At 27.6% G+C, this 19,724-nt stretch overlaps 1 protein-coding gene across 1 annotated transcript; it reads left to right on the forward strand.

The window, feature by feature from the left end:
* Positions 1–2,527: 2,527 nt before the first annotated feature.
* Positions 2,528–19,664, forward strand: LOC113366336 (major facilitator superfamily domain-containing protein 1-like). Its single transcript, XM_026607924.1, has 9 exons — positions 2,528–2,711; positions 4,580–4,730; positions 13,494–13,619; positions 13,776–13,981; positions 15,140–15,350; positions 15,713–15,926; positions 18,599–18,809; positions 18,956–19,058; positions 19,434–19,664. The coding sequence occupies exons 1-9, from the start codon at positions 2,564–2,566 to the stop codon at positions 19,561–19,563; spliced, it is 1,500 nt and encodes a 499-aa protein (XP_026463709.1). The 5' UTR covers positions 2,528–2,563; the 3' UTR covers positions 19,564–19,664.
* The last annotated feature ends 60 nt before the right edge of the window (positions 19,665–19,724 follow it).

A 19,724-nucleotide genomic window follows, 5' to 3' on the forward strand; every position in this document is an offset into this window, starting at 1 on the left:
TAGTAATTTTCTTTCTTAATAATCAAAAATGATTATATATTCATTGATTCTAAATAAGGTTTAAATAATAATGATCTTGTTTTATATTTCTCAGGTTGCTGAAATAATTAAAATACTCTACTCTAGTTTATTAAAGATATTTACGTACATTACTTCACCAATTTGAAAATATTTTAGGTAATTTTATGACGACTTTACCATTAAATTTTACTCAATGTACAATATATTAAACTTAAAAAGACTGCCTGAAACCTAAAACAACTATACACATATATAATGTAAAAATAACACGGTATAGTTCACTTTATAGGAAATTAATATTTATATAAAAATAATTACACTTGTGTAGCTATATCGGAGGTAACTAAACCAAACTAAATATAAGTGCTGTGCTTTATATAATTATAAACAATATTTGTTTATTAACACAAGTCTGGTGCATATACATATTTTTCTGTAGTATAAATTTTATATTTTGGGGAAATCTATGTGTAGCACTTTTATAGTATTTGTTTTTTCTGTGTTTATATATTTTATTTATATATTTTATTATAATAATTTATCGAATATTAAAGAATTAAAATATTTATTTATCGACATATGTATTTTATTAAATAAAATATTATTTTTAGTAATACAAGCGAAAACTTTATTTTTGAAATAAACTGTTGAAAATTCCATCTACTTAAATATAGATAAATCTCAATTATTATCGATAAGGTGGTTACATATATAAAAAAAGAGTATATGTCACTCGACTAAGTTTTTCTTAAGGCAAAATGCCAATTGCAACTAGTTATTAAATTCCCGTAGGGTAAGTTATAGTAACGCAAAAAATCAATAATGATTTTTTTTATATCTTTACGTTTCAGAGGTTTTTGAACATTTTGGCATACCTTAGAAAAAAGGATGTGTGTGTGTGTATGTGTGCGGATACAAATTTTCGTCGACTATTTGCGAATACGGATCAACCGATTAGAATAATTCAAAAAACATTCGATTCCTACTGATAAGGAGACGTGCTGAATAGTTTTTGGCAAAGGCAGGTCTAGCCGTTTCGGAGATACGGGACAAAAAGTGCCAAAAATGGTATTTCAGTTTTTGAGATAACGGAGCGTCCGATTTAAATAATTCAAAAAACATTTTAGTTGTATTGACGAAATGAACAACTGGTGAAATTTTTGTAAAGGCAGCCCAGCGTCTCGGGAGATCCAATTAAAAAAGTAAAAATCAATGCTATTTGGCGATCAAAAATGAACCTTAGACATATGTACATCGTATTATCAGGTATTTTATTAAGATTGTAATAATAAGTACAAATTTTGTGTACATTATGTGGGTTCCGTACCAATGTTTACACGTTAGACGTCTATGCGGCGCTCACGCGCTTTGATATTTCGACTCCAAATCATGATTAGCGCGATGGCTGTGCAGCGCGCGATAAAAAAAATGTTCAAATTTTCAAAATAAATCAAAATATAAAGAAATCAAATTTTTCAAAAAAGTCCATTTTTTTCAAATATTCCAAATTTCTTAAATTTTGGAATATTTCTAGCAATTTGCTTAAGGCACGATGTCATGCACCACTGTTAGGTAACTTCCCGAAGGAAAAGTTTGTTTTCTTAAAAAAATCCGGTTCGTTAATTTTATGTTTTCTCGACGTTTCAAGTCATTCTGAATCGAATGAGACCAAATTTGGAAAAAGTATGGATGTGTGTTTGTAAATATGTGTGTATGTGTATGTAAACAGATTTTTTGCCGTAAATCGACGTTTTCTCAAGAACGGCTGGACCGATTTCAATAATTTAAAAGCCATTCGATGAGGACTAGCGTTTATCAGTTTTGCGCGATCAGCCAGGCCGTTTTTTTTAAATCGCAGAAATGTGAAAAAATTTTCTTCCACGTTTTAGTCCAATTCTGAACCGATTTTGAAAATTCAAAACCGTTTGGAAGACATTGGTTGGGAATCGTGCTGATTAGTTTTTGGTAAAGATCGGTCGGGCCGTTTTCTTGTAATGAAGTTTAAAAAAAATTCGACAACTTTTATGATTTTTTTTTTTTGACGGTAGATACCATAGTCTTATAGATCATACTAAAATATTACGGCCGTACGACAACTCGTTTTTTGGTGTTATCATGAAGCCTATTTGTTAAAAGTATAAATATATAATAATTATATATAAACTATAATGTGAAAAGTATTTTAAACATTAGTAATAATGATTTATTTGAATTTCCTTAATTGGTATATAACACCATCAGTTCAATACCAGTTTTTGCTGAACTAGGAAATGGAAACGGATGAGTCATTGTCCACTCAGACTTCTTGTTTACTATTCCATACTGTCATACTGTCATTCGAGTCCGCGCAGTGCACATGGTATGACGAAACGTCATCTGTCAAGCAACAAAAAGCGTTATCATTTTATTATTAGTGTTTAGAACGTTTTGAATTTGTGCTAGATAAATTATTTGACGCGCATTATTAAATTGTTGTGATGAAATTCAATTACTGAATAATCCCCTTATTAGTGATTTACTATCGATACAAAGTTTGTGCACGATGGACGAAGAAAGTCCAACTAATCCTATATTAGAACGCTGTGATGATGATGAAGAAAATGTTTCTTGTGCAGATGTTGGGTGTTGTAATCCACAAAATCGATGCCATCGCTTTATTGCGTTAATTTTTATGTGTCTTATGGGTTTTGGTAAGTGTAATTCAGTCTTCTGTAATACTAAGGTGTTAGTAAGTAAGGTTATAAATGATTGACTTTCACTTTTTGCCCTGCACTAGAATTTGAACCTTTTGTACACACTCTTTAAAAATGATAAAGACATGACTTTTAATAATTATACATATTCATTAAATATAATGATTGTAAACAGATGTATGTAATGACAATATTAAATTTATACATTATCTGAGTTTTGACCATACTTTGTTTCTTCTTATGCCTTCCCGTTTGAACATTTTGACTTACATTTATCTTAAATTTCTATTACATTATATATAGTTAAATAATCACCACTATAAATTTATATTGCAAATTTTGTATAGCATTTAATCTTAACTTAAGCACAATACAAATCAACATGAAAATTTTCATCTAAAACAAACAAGAACAAATAAAACCAGGTGAAACACTATATGGAGTGCTATGAAATTATTCAAGTGGGCTTCCAAAAGAGATAAGGATGACCATAGAAGAGAATAAATTTAAATAATATTATAAAGATTATATTATAATATTCCTATTATATTTACCCTAAATTTCTATTACATTATATATAGTTAAATAATCCATTATATATTTATATTGCAAATTTAGTATAGCATTTAATCTTAACTTAAGCACAATACAAATCAACATGAAAATTTTCATATAAAACAAACAATAACAAATAGAACCAGGCAGAACACTGTATCGAGTGCTATAAAATTATTCAATGGGCTTCCAAAAGAGATAAAGATGACCAAAGAAGAGAATAAATTTAAAATTAAGTTAAAAGAATATTATAAAGATTATATTATAATATTCCTATTATATTTACCCTAATTTCCTATTACATTATATATAGTTGAATAATCTACACTATAAATTTATATTGCAAATTTTGTATAGCATTTAATCTTAACTTAAGTACAATACAAGACAACATGAAAATTTTCATCTAAAACCAACAAGAACAAATAAAACCTGGCAGAACACTATATGGAGTGCTATGAAATTATTTAATGAGCTTCCGAAAGAGATAAATATGACCAAAGAAGAGAATAAATTTGAAATTAAGTTAAGAGAATATCATAAAGATTATATTATAATATTCTTATTATATTTATTATTTATCGTTAAATAATCCACTATAAATTTATATTACAAATTTTGTATAGCATTTAATCTTAACTTAAGCACAATACGAGACGACATGAAAATTTTCATATAAAACAAACAAGAACAAATAAAACCAGACAGAACACTATATCGAGTGCTATGAAATTATTCAATGGGCTTCCAAAAGAGATGAAGATGGCCAACGAATAGAATAAATTTAAAAGAATATTATAAAGAAAATCTACATAAATAATTTGGACCAAAGTATGTGGTCAAGATTTGACCAAGGCTTTTTCTATTTAACCCGGGACCCTTTGGAGTAGGGAAAACAATTGAATGAGTAAAAATACCTATAATTTCTAATAATAAGAGAGACTAGCAAAAGTAACGAAAGAAGAAGGTTGTAGATTAAAGTTCAACATATATCATAAACTTAATAGTGGATTTATTCACATATCATATGATGATAAAATATTTATAATTTACAGTCCGCTTAATATCTAATTAATCTTAGTGATCTTTACCAGTATGAATGTAAAAATGAATTTACATATTATTGAATTATAGAATAAACGATATAAAATGATATAATGAGTGATATATTATTGTATAGATATTTTTATACAAACACACTTCCTCCTGTCTGAGATGTTCAAAATTTATGTTATGATTCAAATAAAAAAAAAAAAAATCACAAATACTAAAGATTTTTATCATTCACTAATTTATTTAATTTATTTCAGGTTCTTATTTCTGCTATGACAATCCAGGAGCATTACAAGACAACTTTAATTCAGACTTAGGATTATCTACAACACAATTTGTATTTCTGTATGCTATATATTCTTGGCCAAATGTTGTGCTTTGTTTTATCGGAGGGTTTCTCATTGATCGGTATGTACTTTAATTTCTATTTAGTGTTTTTTAACTCCTGTATATATATATATATATATATATATAAAATTATATATATATATATATATATATATATATATATATATATATATATATATATATATATATATATATATTATAAAATTGCATTCTAATTGTGTGGGATAGAAGTACTTTTTTTGGCACATACTTTAAATATATATATAAATTGAAATGAATAAAATAGCCAATATATATATATATATATATATATATATATATATCTTCAAAGTTATTAAATCAATTTAAAAGGAAGAGTTTTTGAGTACCCTTATGATTTTATTCGATTCAACATATGATCTTATGTAGTCGAGAGTGGTTATAGAAATGTAAAGAATCATATCATATTATATGATTATATGTATTCTACAACAAAATTGTAATGTAGTTGTGGAGAATTGGGAAAATAAAACAGTGTTATTAAGTGGATAGATATATTCGATATATCTTAGGTTCATGTCCTTTAGTATTGATTTCATAAACTTTCAAAATAATATTTCAAATAATCACATTAAGTTAATATTTATACTGCAAAACATTATAATTAATATTTTCCTATTTCATTTCATCTATTTTGGACACATTATTCATCTGCTTTTTATTAAAATTCTTCATGAGCATTATTTACATATTCACGAACATATGAAGCCATTCTTAAAATGTAAAAAATTAAAATAGAAAAAGGTATAACTATTATCAAATAATCAATACAAAAGTATACAATATAAACGTTTTGAAAACTGCATTTTTTAAAATAATGACATGAATGCCAAAAATATTTTTAAATTGAAAATGGTTTACATATTCAATCTTTATATATATTCAAATACTTTAATTTCAATTTAAATAAATCCATACACATTTTATTAAATTAGGTCATATATATTCAGACCATTTATAAAATTTCTCTAATATAGACAATCTAATTGAAAAATTATAGACTGTGAATAAAAAACCTGACCTTTTTATTTTCCATGAGGTTGTGATTTTCATATACATATTAAATTATCTACGACAAAAAAATCTTAGATTTTATCAATGAACCCGCATTACATTCCTTTCAATACATATATATTTTGCTAGTGAATCATACATAGTCAGCCTACTCACGTAATTGAATAACAAATATAGATTTTTTAATAAATATTTTATTTTATATTATCGGAAATAATCTGGCTTTAAGCCAGCTTCAATATTTTTTTTATATTAATGTAGAGTAACGATTAATGTTACTTTTAAAAAATTCTAATATACGGTACGGGGAAGTTTCAGCAATTTGCCTTATAGCACGATGCCATGCACCGCTAGTTTTAATTTAACTAGTGGGGTGGGTCGCATCGTGCCTTAAGGCAAATTGCTGATACTTCCCGTACCGTAACGGAATGTTCGAGGAATACTGAATGTTTTCAAATAGATTATTATAAATATTGTAATATTGTCTAATATTTATAAGAATTATATAAACTGAATTGCAAAGTTGAAATTATTTGTTTAAAGTATATTAGAACTATAGTCAGAATTAAAAATAAAATCTGAATTATTTTCGATATACAAAAAATTAAAAAAAAAAAGTTGAAACAAAAAATTTTTTTCCAAAATTAATTATTTTGTTAAGACAAGCAGAAAGTTCTCTGAATCAAATAAATCGGACGCTTAGTTCTCTCAAAAACTACCATTTTTTGTACATTTAGCTCTGTATCTTTGAAATGGCTGGGCCTGCCTTTGGTAAAAACTAATAACCACTTCTCCCAATCATTACTAACTGAATATTTTTTAGTTCATTCAAATCGGATACTCCATTTTCTCAAAAACTCGATTTCTATTTTCTGCACTCTTTGCTCTTTATCTCCGTAACTGCTGGAACTGCCTTTGCCAAAAACTAATCAGCACATTTCCTTATCAATAGGAATCGAATGTTTTTTGAACCATTCAAATCGGTTGATCCGTACGCCCGAAAACGTGGACGAAAAATTGTATCCATACATACATACACACACACACACATCCATTTTTTCTGAAGTATGCCAAAATGTTCAAAAACCTTCAAAACGTCGAGAAATGTAAAGATTTTCAATTCCCATTACAATAACTTAACCTACGGGAAGTTAAAAAAAAGTTTATTGACTATTCAAAAGGTACAAATCAATTTTCATATAATAATTAAATAAATTTATACGTTTTATCAATGTTGTTATAAACAAACGACGCAATAGTACTGAGTGTAATAGCATGTTATCGCGCCGTTTCTCAAAAACCAGACTTCATGTCTAGAAACTTTTTATTATTAATAATGTAACCACAATATGAATATTGTTTATTTTTACTTTTTTATCGCAAATGTCGTATCGAAATGGCAAACGTCTATAACAATACATTAATTGCATCATTTTCATCAGATCCTTCGCAAATCTTTTAATGGAAATCAATTAATATTACATAAAATTGGAAATTTATTTTTACTAAGCAATAATGGTTGTATAAATGGCATATAGCTGATATTTTCTATGTGTAAATGACTCACAAATTCCTTTTAAATTTAGTATGGATAATTTTCTGGGAAAAACTATTGGTTTCTTATTGCTTATTATTTTGTGAAAATAGTTAATGACATTATAAATAAAAAGCGTTATAAATTATCATATAATGCATCAAAGTGTTACTTGAATTTTTTAAGTTTTGATGTATTGCTGCTTTTAGAGCATTTTGAAATTAAAACAAAAGACTTATCTAACATTAGGAATATTTTTAAATAATTTAGATACCAATATAACCGCGGTGTTATTTGTGTGTCTACAGAAAAGCGTAAAAGTCAAAACAAGCCGTAAATAGCATCGCAGGAATTTGTACGAAAAGTTATTCCCAAATTTTTATTCTATTGATATTCAAAGATAAAATGGAAAAGACTGTTTTATCTCCTTATTTGGTTTATATTGGTATACGGGATAAAAGCCAAGATTTGGACACTTTGATTGATTTCAAGTGCTATCAGTTTTCTCTTACAAATATAGACCCTTTTTATTTATTTTATGTATGTGTAACAGTCAGAACGGACTACAGTTAGCCTATATTTTAGTTTGCGTTTTGTATGGTTTTATTCTTTTTGCAATCTATAATAATGTTAGAACTAACAAATACTTTTTTTTTTAAATTTCTATAACTGATGCGATGCGTGGAGCAATGGCACAATTACTTAATGTATATAGTACAAATAGTATTCAATTGAAATTGTTTTTTCCAATACCATGCGACGGTACGTCTGAACCTTTTTTTTATTTTTGACATACATATATAGATTCATATATTCATATATATTGTAAGGATTATGCACCAATTTGTAATATTTATAAAAAATATTATAAACCATTAAAACGGTCAGAATACAAACAACGTAAATTCTTAGTGAATCATTGCTACAACATTGTATGTTCAAAGTAACCTTGCAATCGTTGATATGTTCCTTTCCAAGCTACAAATACTCAATAACAACTTACTAAGTTATTGTGTTGCACTATGCAATGACATTGAATAAGTCGTCGAAATATTGTTATCTAGGATTTCATAGTCACATTGAAGCGAGCACATAAAAGGCTTGCAATGACGAATCGCAACGATGCGAAAGTCGACCACAACGTATAGTCAATTAAAATGCATATTATCCTTTTAGACTATGAGACCAATTCTCAGACAAAATATGTATGTTGCGGTAATGCTATGTTACTCCTACATTGGTAGGAGTTGGTAGCAGTGAACTGTGAGAAGCGGTGAGAAAATATTGTAGATCATAGGACCAAAAGTTATTAAAACGCTCTTTATCCAATAAATATATTTATTGAGTTTGACGCAATAAGAATATCAGAAACGACTAAGAATACTCATGTATGACTTTTCGAAAAGTTCATGGTTTTCTAATCAAAATACGAGATGTTTCAGATTATGTGAATCGATGTGGCATATCAATTATCTTGCATGGCCAAAGGGCATTTAGAACTAGGTTTGTTCTTGATCATAAAATATTTATCGCCTAATTGGTTCCAAAAGTTTTGCTTTATCGATTTTAAATTATAGGAGTGTATTCGATTATTGTTTATTTCACAACTTGTTTGTAAAAATGTAAATCTAAACTGTAGACTATATTTTTAATATTTCTAAAAAAATTAATCTGCTTAGCTACTACACTAGAAGTAACAAATTGCTTTGTATTTACGCGCAATTATTCAGAAAATGCCTACTAGTAAAGACATGATCTTTGACTCTTATGAAACAATACTGATCGAGATACAGAATATTAATACGCATTTAATGCACATTCCTGTTTCGTTGTTATATTTATCATATTAATTACATATTCGATTCTTACTTTAGTCACCATTTAAAGTTTTTCTGTTTAAGATTTTTTATTGTGCTTTGCGCTGAAGCACTTTCAAAAATTTCAGGAATTTGAATAGAAGCACTACATTTTGTTCCGTACTGCAAAACAAAATTCCTAATTTTAACAATAGGTTATATTTTTAAAAGAACAATTTTATTTACTATCACATAAAAATGTCATGAAAAATTTAGTCCCCTCTTGTTAAAATAGACATTCAATTCAATTTCAAACCCATGACAACACATAGATTGCCCACATTTCGGCTACTTATGGTACATTACGTATTAATTTAATTATTATTGATAGTTATTTTACTTTTTACATATCGGGTACCTTTATTCACATATAAAACTAATTAGTCTCCATCAGTAGGAATCCAATGTTTTTTGTATTATTCAAATCGGTTAATCCGTGTTCACGAAATCGTCGACGAAAATTTGTATTCGCACTCACACACATACAAACACACATATCATCCATTTTTTCTAAGGTTTTGTAATTGTTTCAATAGTTCAATAATTCTTTCCTTACAAAAACCACAAAATTTGAATTTACAACTTACTATTACATGCGTATTTATGCCGCACAGAGTCTATGAGTTTCTTAAATCTTGAAAAATAGGCCAAAGTCTATCTATTTTATCAAAAATTAGTATATTTAGTAAACATCACATCAAATCATCATACTTCTAATAATTTGTATTCATATCAGTATATTATATAATAAATTTTACTCGTATATGATATTACAAACAGTAATATTAGACTAAAACTTTCAATGTGTTTATTGTGGTAGCATAAATTTGATTTATTTATTCAATTACTATTTAAACAAACATTTTTAAAATTCAATTCTATTCGCAATTCGGTTCAATTAATATGGAAAATAATATCAATTAGCTTGATTCAATACTATTTCTATGTGGCTTTCAAATGTTAATTCATTTACTTTATTTAATTAATAACAAATATTAATAGTATTTTTATTAACTAATATTCATAGATTATTTAATATTTTATAAAATATTTAAAGGTTATTTAAATAAACGTAATAAAATTCGTTTCATATTTTGTTTCTAATTAAGACATTATTCGCATTTAAAATTGTTTGATTACTTTTTATTTTCCGGTTGAAAATCTTGCTTTAACAATTATGAAATCAAAATTTAGCCACAAAATAATATATTTGATTTTTGAGTTCTATATTTCTTTTTTTTTTTTGAAACTAGTTACACATTTTCAAGTTTCCAGTCTATAAAATATTAGAATTATCAAAATATTAGAACAATAATTAAGAAAGACTTTATAAGAATAGATTATATACCTATAAAACAAGATATTATAATTTTTTTTGCACAAAATTATTGTAAAACTAGTAGTGCATAACATATCGTACTTTAAGGCAAATTGCTGGAACTTCCCGTACCAATAATTGAAATTAAAAAAAAAAATCAATTTTCTTTTAGAACCCTGAAATAAATCGATCTTTGAGATTTTTAAAATTTTTGAAAAAAATGTGTTACAAAAATTTAATTTTTTTCATATTTTGAAATATTTTGGAAATTTTGAACTTCTTTTCATAGCAATCGCGATACGTTAGCTGCGTAGAAACAAAATATCGAAGCGCGTGGGCGCTGCGTCGCCATATAACGGATTAACATTGGTGCGGAACCCATATAAAAGTAAACAAAATTTGTTCTTATTATTAAAATATCTATAAAATATGTGATAATTTGATGTGCATATGTCTAGTGATCATTTTTGTCCGCTTATTAGCATTTTTTTTTAACTTTTTTTATTGGATCTCCGAAACTGCTAGACCTGCCTTCCTAAAAATTTTATCAATTCTTCATTTCGTTAATACAGATAATTTTTTTTTATATAATTCAAATCGGACGCTCGGTTCTCTTGAAAATTGAATTACTATTTTTAGCACTTTTTGCCCCGTATCTGCGGAACTGCTGAACCTGCTTTTGCCTAAAACTAATATGCACGTCTCCTCATTAATACGATTCGAATGTTTTTTGAATCATTCAAATTGGTTGATCCGTGTTCTCAAAATTATCGACGAAAAATTGTATTGGCACATACATACACACACATACCTTTTTTCTAAGGTATGCCAAAATATTCAGAAACCTTTGAAACTTAAAGATATATAAAATTTTTATTTCCGTTTTTTTGCGATTACTATAACTTACCCTAAGAGAAGTTAATTACCCTAAGGGAAGTTATTTTTTGCATAATATTTGAATTTCATTTGACGAATTTTTCTCACCAGATTCAATAAAGTAATTGCATTTGGATTCAATCATTAATGTAATGTGGTAGAAAATATTTAAAAATAAAAAAATATATGATTTTTTTTTTTGCAAAAAAATGAAGTCTTTTTCTTCATAGAAATAAAATTATACGAAACACAAAATTCATTTATTATTAAAATATCTATGTCAACTTAAGTTATTAAAGTAAAAGTTTCTTCTAGTTTTATATCAACTTTTACTCACTCAATATGTTAATTCAAAAAACAAAGTATAAAGTATCAGAAATGATATCATCTTCATTGATGTTATAAAATAAATTTTATTTCAGGGGGCGTTCACATATGCCAACTAATTTATCACATGTGTTGTAATTAAACAAACAAATATTTGTTTCTATACGATTATCAATATTTTGATTGTAATTAGTTTTCTTTTGTTGAAATATTATTTGACATTTGTTGATCAATAAATCACCAGATAATCTACATTGTAACAGAAATTCTTCCCAATCGATTGATAAATTCCCATTAATACGTCAACATGCTTTATGTGTGAAAATATTCCAGATAGAGCTAAAATTCACATATGGAATTTGCTATGATAATCTTTATCTAGGTCAGTCGACATAATATGCAGAATTTATAAACGTTTTCGTTTGTATTTAAATACTAGATTTTGGATTGAAGAACATTTTTGCAATTCTTTATTGTTTAAAATTAAGGCTTATTAATTATTAATTGCCCATAGGGTAAGATATAGTAATCGGCCGAAAATCGAAGAAAACCTCAGACTGTGACTGTGTTTTCTGTTCCTATTTTTTCGTCCAAGTTTTCGGGCGCACGGATCGACCGATTCGAATGGTTCCGAAAACATACTATTCCTATTGATAGGGAGATGTGCCTATTAGTTTTTGGCAAAGGTCGGTACAGCCGTTTTGGAGTTACGGAGCAAAGAGTGCAGAAAATAGAAATCAAGTTTTTTAAAGAACTGAGCATCCGGTTTGAATTATCCAAAAAACATTCAATTTGTAATGATTGGGAGAATTAGTGATTATTATTGGGCAATGTCAGGTTCAGCCATTTCGGAGATACGGAATTAAGCAATCGATTTGAATGATTCAAAAAACTTTCTCATTTTTGCTTTTGGAAAGAAAATTGTATTATTTTTTCCAAAAAATTGATGTGTGTTTGTTTTGTATGTACGCATTTTTTTGTCCACGTTTTTGGGCTATTTTAGAAAAAATTCAAGTGTGTGTGTGTGTATGTATGTATGGATACAATTTTTCGTCTACGGATCAACCGATTTGAATGGTTAAAAAAATATTCGATTCTTATTGATAGGGAGGTGTTCTGATTAATTTTTGGCAAAGGCAGGTCCAACCGTCACGGAGATACGGAGCAAAGAGTGCAGAAAATACAAATTGAGTTTTTGAGAGAACGGAGTATCCGATTTGAATGATCTAAAAACATTCAATTTGTAATGATTGGGAGAAAAGGTGATTAGTTTTTGGCAAAGGCAGGTCCAGCCATTTCGAATATACAGAGCTAAATGTGCAAAAAATTGCAGTTTTTGAGAGAACTAAGCGTCCGATTTGCTGATTCAAAGAACTTTCTGCTTGTTAAATAATTGATTTTTATTATTTTTTTGTATATCGAAAATAATTCAGATTTTAAAATTAATTCTGATTAAAGTTCTAATATACTTTAAACAGATAATACCAACTTTGCAATTCAGTTTATATAATTTTTACAAATATTAGATAATGTTACAATATTTATAATAATCTATTTGAAAACATTCAATATTTCTCGAACATTTTGTTACGGTACGGGAAGTTCCAGCAATTAGCCTTAAGGCACGATGCCATACACCACTAGTTTATTATTCAGATTAGTACTACTAGTATATCAAAAACTATTTCTAAATTAATTATAAATGTATTGTCTTTAATAACCATTAATTTTATATGGTTATATTAACCAGTTAATTGTGGCTCGCTTATTGAACAGTTCGCCAATCACAACTACCTGGTTAATAAAATTATTATTTAATTTTTCAGTTATTATTGTGTCTAATCAATCTGATTTTTTAGAGTATTTGGCGTGAGACTGGGAACAAATATATACATGACTATTCTGCTTATCGGGCAACTAATTTTTGCGACTGGTGGCATGTTAAATGCCTTCTGGTTAATGGTCGTCGGTCGTTTTATTTTTGGGTAAGTAATTATTTTTATGAAAATATAATAATAATATAAATAATATAAATATTTGAAAATTTATTTAAATTAAGATATTTCAATAACAATGACTATGATTCTTTGATTGTTTTGTTTATAATTATAAATCCTATTTTTTTAAATTTATTTTTTCAGGGTGGGTGCCGAGTCTTTGGCGGTGGCTCAAAATAATTATGCCGTTTTATGGTTCAAAGGAAAAGAATTAAACATGGTATTTGGACTACAATTATCATTCGCACGTGTAGGAAGTACAGTCAACTTTGTTGTAATGGAACCATTGTACAAATGGGTATCTCAGTATTATTCAGGACCAAATTGTATCGGAATAGTTTTATTTTTAGGTAACTTTATAACCTTTATATAATTAACTTTCCATAGAGTTAGTTAAAGTGATCGCTTAAAAATGGAAAATGAAAATTTTTGGATATCTTTACGTTTCGAAGGTTTCTGAACATTTGGGTAAAACAAAATAGTTGGTATTGGTATTTTGCCTTGAGGCAAGTTACATGAACTTCTCGATATGTGTAATCGTAAATAATAAACTCAATCAATAAAAAATAAATTAATTTATGAGTGATTAAAAGTTTTTCGAGTGGATTTATTACACATATTTGAAAACGAACGAATACGGAGTATTTTCTAAAAGGAAATTTTCAAAAATCAATAATTTTTATAATTGAACCAGTTTACGTAGGACTTTAATGTTTTAGTATGTTCATTAAGACCGAGTATTCTACCGTTAAATTAAGTAAATCATCTAATTAACTACTTGTCGTAAGGTCGTAATATTTCAGTAAGTTCTATAAGACTATGATCGCCAAAAAAAGTTTCATAAGAATCGGCTTAGATTTATTTTTCAACAGTTAATTACAAGAAAACGGCTCGGTAGATTTTCACCTAAACGCCTAAACCTCATAAGTATCATTCCCAACTAATATCTTTTGAACAGTTTTTTTATTTTTTTAAATCAATTCGGTAGTATGAGATTGAACGCAGACGAAAAGTCCACACTTTTTTCCAAATTACAAAGTAATGGCTCGGCTGATCGTCGCGTATAACTGAGAAACGATAATCCTCATCGAGATACATAAAATGGCTTTTACATTTCTGATATCGGTTCAGGCGTTTTTAAGCAAACGTCGAAGAAAGGTTTAATTTTGACAATAACAATTTTTGCAAACTTTGACGAATTTTTAAAGTTAAACGAGTTGTCGCAGGGCCGTAATATTTTAGTATTATCTATAAGACTATGGTATCCACCGTCACAAAAATAATAAAAAATCGTCTAAAAAAATCGTAGATTGTTAGCTAGGTAAATCATATACAAATCAAATATTTTTGATTAAATCCATTTTTACTATGGGAAGGTTCATACTACTTTCATTAAAGTAAATTGCCACATACATTTTGTTTTTAATGTAATTTATCTTATAATTTTGATGATGCTTTATTTTGAATAGTTATCCTAGAAATGCAACTAATTTGCTGTTTGTTTTCAGCTTCATTGACTTGTGTGATGTCTTTAATGTGCACACTGATCTTGGGTTGGATGGATAAAAGAGCATCAAAAATACTGAAACGAAGTATTAACAATACCGAGGAGATTGTTAGATTGACTGATATTAAGACATTTAAGCCTACCTTTTGGCTCGTCAGTGTTATATGCGTGGCTTACTACGTTGCCATTTTTCCATTTATAGCTCTCGGAAAGTAAGTTTTTCTCAATTAATTGAATAATTAATATTTAAATCAATAATTAAATACTATTGAATTCACATTTTAACTGTTTGCATTCTGTATGATGCACAAACATTTGTTTAAACTAGTCATATACATATTAAATATGAATTTTTAAATATATTGATACACAAAAGTATAATATTCCAAAATGCATCAGTTTCGTCATATAAATGCCGTTTTCGAAACTGTTTTTTCTGTAGTTCTGGCTGTAGTTGCCTTTATAGAAATTAATGTGCTCTGCACATTGTTAATATATTGTTTCATTATTTTTCAAATCAGCTCCCACACTGTAAATCAATTGTAGTCATATATAATGAGCAATTTAATTTTAGGGTGTTCTTTGAAAGAAAATTTGGATTTAGTCCCGAAGATGCCAACACAGTCAATTCAATAGTTTATGTAATATCAGCTGTAGCAAGTCCTTTATTCGGATTGGCTGTTGATAAGACTGGCAGAAATATATTTTGGGTCACGATATCTATTATAGTAACCATTATTGCTCATGGTTTACTGGCGTTTACATTTTTAAACCCCTATATAGGAATGGTGAGTTTAAATTACATTCAAAAGTTAAAATTTAATCAACATCAAATTTATATATATATTTATATATATATACTAGCTGACCCGACAGACGTTGTTCTGTACCCATCCCTACAATTTTTCAATATTTTATACTAATATTTACTGCTTAGTTAAAAATAATAATTACTGTTTTTTGAATTACTATTTACACCAATATATGAGTGATGTTGAATGTAGAACTGTTTCAAATAAAATGATTGTTCTCAATTCCCACACTTTAATTATTCAATTAACAAATATTAAAAAATGTTCAATAAAATTGTATATTAAAAATTATACACTGCGATTTACAGAACAAATTTATTTCCAATAGCTCAATTTATTTTATTGCATTTAAGGGTTATATAGTATTTTTAGTCATACCTGTAGATGTGGATGTATAAATGAATGATTTTTTGATTATTCACGACTAAAACATTGATTTTCCAAATTTATCACACTAAAAATAATCGTCTGCCTTTGTGATTTATGGTTATAGCATAAGATACACGTGTTGAAAATTGAAATCTTTTAAAAAGTACAACAAATTCAGAAAGAATTAATATATAGCATTCGCGGCAAAGGTGCAATATCACCTTTTATTTTTCTACCCAAAATATATGCTTCAATAATGTTGCCTATAATTTTTATAATTTCGTACCATATTTTAACTGGCTTTTAGTAATTTTAATATCTAAACTACATTTTTTTCTCCAATAAATCAATATACGTTATTGCTTAAGTTTATATTTGAAGTGAATTAATTTGTCAAATCCTGTTCACATGTGCTCTATTCAACTTACGATCAACAAAATTATTGCTCTGTGAATTTTTTTACTGTGCTCCAATTTACTTGATATTTTGGAAATAGGCTAATCTTTATCTTAAGTTCAGAAGTGAAAACAATTTGCACTCCGTCACCATCCACCGCATTAATTGGATTATTACTTTTTTAATTCTGATTTTATCAGAACTTGTAATACACTATTTTAAAGGTGATTAAATAAGCTACAACTTTCTCTATCATTAATTTTACCGTAACTTCTCTTATTGTAAAACGGCGAAGGGTTAAGGGCTCGAAAGACCTCTGGTTGGAAAGCTCCTTAATTAATCATACATCTATCAATATTTGTGTAACGAAAAAATAATAAACAACAATAATTAGTCAGAAAAATACCTCGAATTTTCATATATATATACTTTTATACGTATTCTTTCAGAGGTATTATGATGAGAAATTGGTTGTTTCTTTTTAAATGTTTTTTTTCATGAAATCATGAGTTTTTTGAGAATCATTTGTACTAAAGTTGTGGTATTTTCTAGAATCCATCAAGATCTCTTAAACCAAGTTAATTCTAGATTGAATACGATTATGTTTAATTTTGGTGGATATGGCACTCAAAGTATTTGATTTAAATGAAAAAAAAAACATTGCATGCGTCCTTTATCTGCATGATAGCTCACTCATTTTACACGCAGAAGTACTCATTTTAAAGCTTATTTTGAGCACTATAAAAACCCAATTTCATATCTAGCCTAATAATGTTCCTAAAACACTATAAAATAACGATTTATTAAGATTTTAATTGATATAATTGTGCTCATTACATGATTTTCGTTAAAATGTATATTTTTGAAGGTATTAGCAAAAATATTCAGTAGCCAGTAACTTGAAAAGTATTTCCTTTTTTGAAAAACATTATTAAATATTTTTCTCGTATAATTAGTTCTTTTATCGATACCCAACGTTATTTTGAAAAAAGTAAAATTACACCACTGAAAAGAAATGTCATCCACCCTAAAAGTGGTAAAGGAGTCTAAATTGCTTTCACTTCTGAAGAGTAAGATGAACCTAGTTCCAAAATTCCAAACGAATTGGAAAACAGTAAAAATTTCAGACCGAAAGTGCTCCATTGAGTAAATATTCCGTACCCAATGACAAACATATGATTTTTTGACACAATGAAACTTCTAAATATTTTTTTTGTATTGTGACTTAGTATAGTAAGGCAAAACGACTGCAAATTGAATATCTTTGAGCGCAATCACTTATGGCTCGCTCCTTTGCGCGAATTCGTATGGCGAATCTGTTCGCAAAGTGCGCAAACAAAATTATTGCAAGCAAAAGCAAACCACGCGCAGTTGAGAACACGATTCGTCGTGCGCGTCAGACGCATGCGCAGACTGTCAAACGCATATGTTATATTATTTGCATATTATATTATTTTAATTATGGCACATCTCAGCTGCTTTTCGGCATTAATAATGTAGACATTACATTTTCCTTATTCATAATTATGAATTTATTATATTCTAATATCGCCTTAGCCTATAAGTGAATAGAAATGTTTGGCAAATGACAGTCCTCAATTGTTTTTAATGTCAAAACTAAGCTTCAAATATTTTCAAGGGCAAACAATGATAAGCGGTTTTTTGTAATTTTTTCTATTTATTTCTACAATTTAACTATATTTCTATGAATCAAAACATTCTAAAAAATTTCCCGTACAAACTTCAGGAAGATTCATGAAAATCCGAATTATAGTTTAGGAGGAAATATGAAACTTACATTGTTACAGAAGAATTTTATATATAAGATATATATATATATGTGTGTGTGTGTGTGTATATATTATAATTATTCTTGTTTTTAGGTGATAATGGGTTTATCATATTCTATGCTAGCCAGTAGTTTGTGGCCTTTAGTAGCACTTATAATTCCTGAATACCAATTGGGTACGGCTTACGGAATTTGCCAGTCTGTACAAAACTTAGGATTGGCCCTAATATCTATGATGGCTGGCATGATTGTTGATAATGGAGGCTATTTTATGTTGGAAATATTTTTCATTGCTTGGCTGTGCAGTAAGTTGTTGAATTATTTTATTAACTGCTTCAGTAACATATACATTCTTCATCCTTTTAAGTGCTTTAATAATTGATGGTGCAAATATTAAATTATACTAATCATTTTAAACATTGAAATACTAAGTTTTTTTTTACTTTTTCAGTTGCTCTCATATCAACAATCGTTATCTGGATGGTAGATTCTTCAAGTAATGGTATATTAAATTTGACACCAAAGAAGCGAGAAGAATACCAAAAAATTATTATGTAAGTTGAATGAAAATCATACTTCAGATATTGAAAAAAAAAATATTTGTGGATTGTAATCTTTTGATTCATTTTGTATGTGTAACATTAATAACTGTAGTATTTTATACTTTAATAGTGTTTTGTTATATTATTGTTTTTCACTATAATATAATAAATTATTTTAGTGTAAAATACTATACATTTTTTTACTTGTTTTATTTTAAAAATAGATAAATTATATTAACTAAATATTTTAATAGCTTTGATGGAACTTTAGAGTAACTATACTTTTGTACTTTAATTTTGATAATTTTGCTGCTTGTCCTAAAATGGAAATTTAGATAATTTGCATGTAAATTATTGTAGATGATTTACTATGAAAAATGTTTTCAGTTCTGAAATGGAGCGTGAAAAGCTCTTGACTGATGATCCAATCTATGAAGTTACTCCTGAAGAAATTCTGCAGAGTGAAAACAGTATTAGGAATAGAGGTAATAACGATGTAGAAAGATTTGAGGATTAGGATCAATACTTAGGAAAATTTATATACGAGCTGTTGCAAATTTTATGATTAGGCCTAATTTAGCTTTATTTTTTTACTTTATATTAAGTTTAGATGCTATTGACCACATTCCACTTTATGTATATATTTTATTATGCATTATTGTGTTTTAATTATGTATT

Source organism: Ctenocephalides felis, unplaced genomic scaffold (genome assembly GCF_003426905.1).
Source record: "Ctenocephalides felis isolate EL2017-DRISC unplaced genomic scaffold, ASM342690v1 CF-g0.4_SCAFFOLD_01170, whole genome shotgun sequence".
NCBI classification, from domain to species: Eukaryota; Metazoa; Arthropoda; class Insecta; order Siphonaptera; family Pulicidae; genus Ctenocephalides; species Ctenocephalides felis.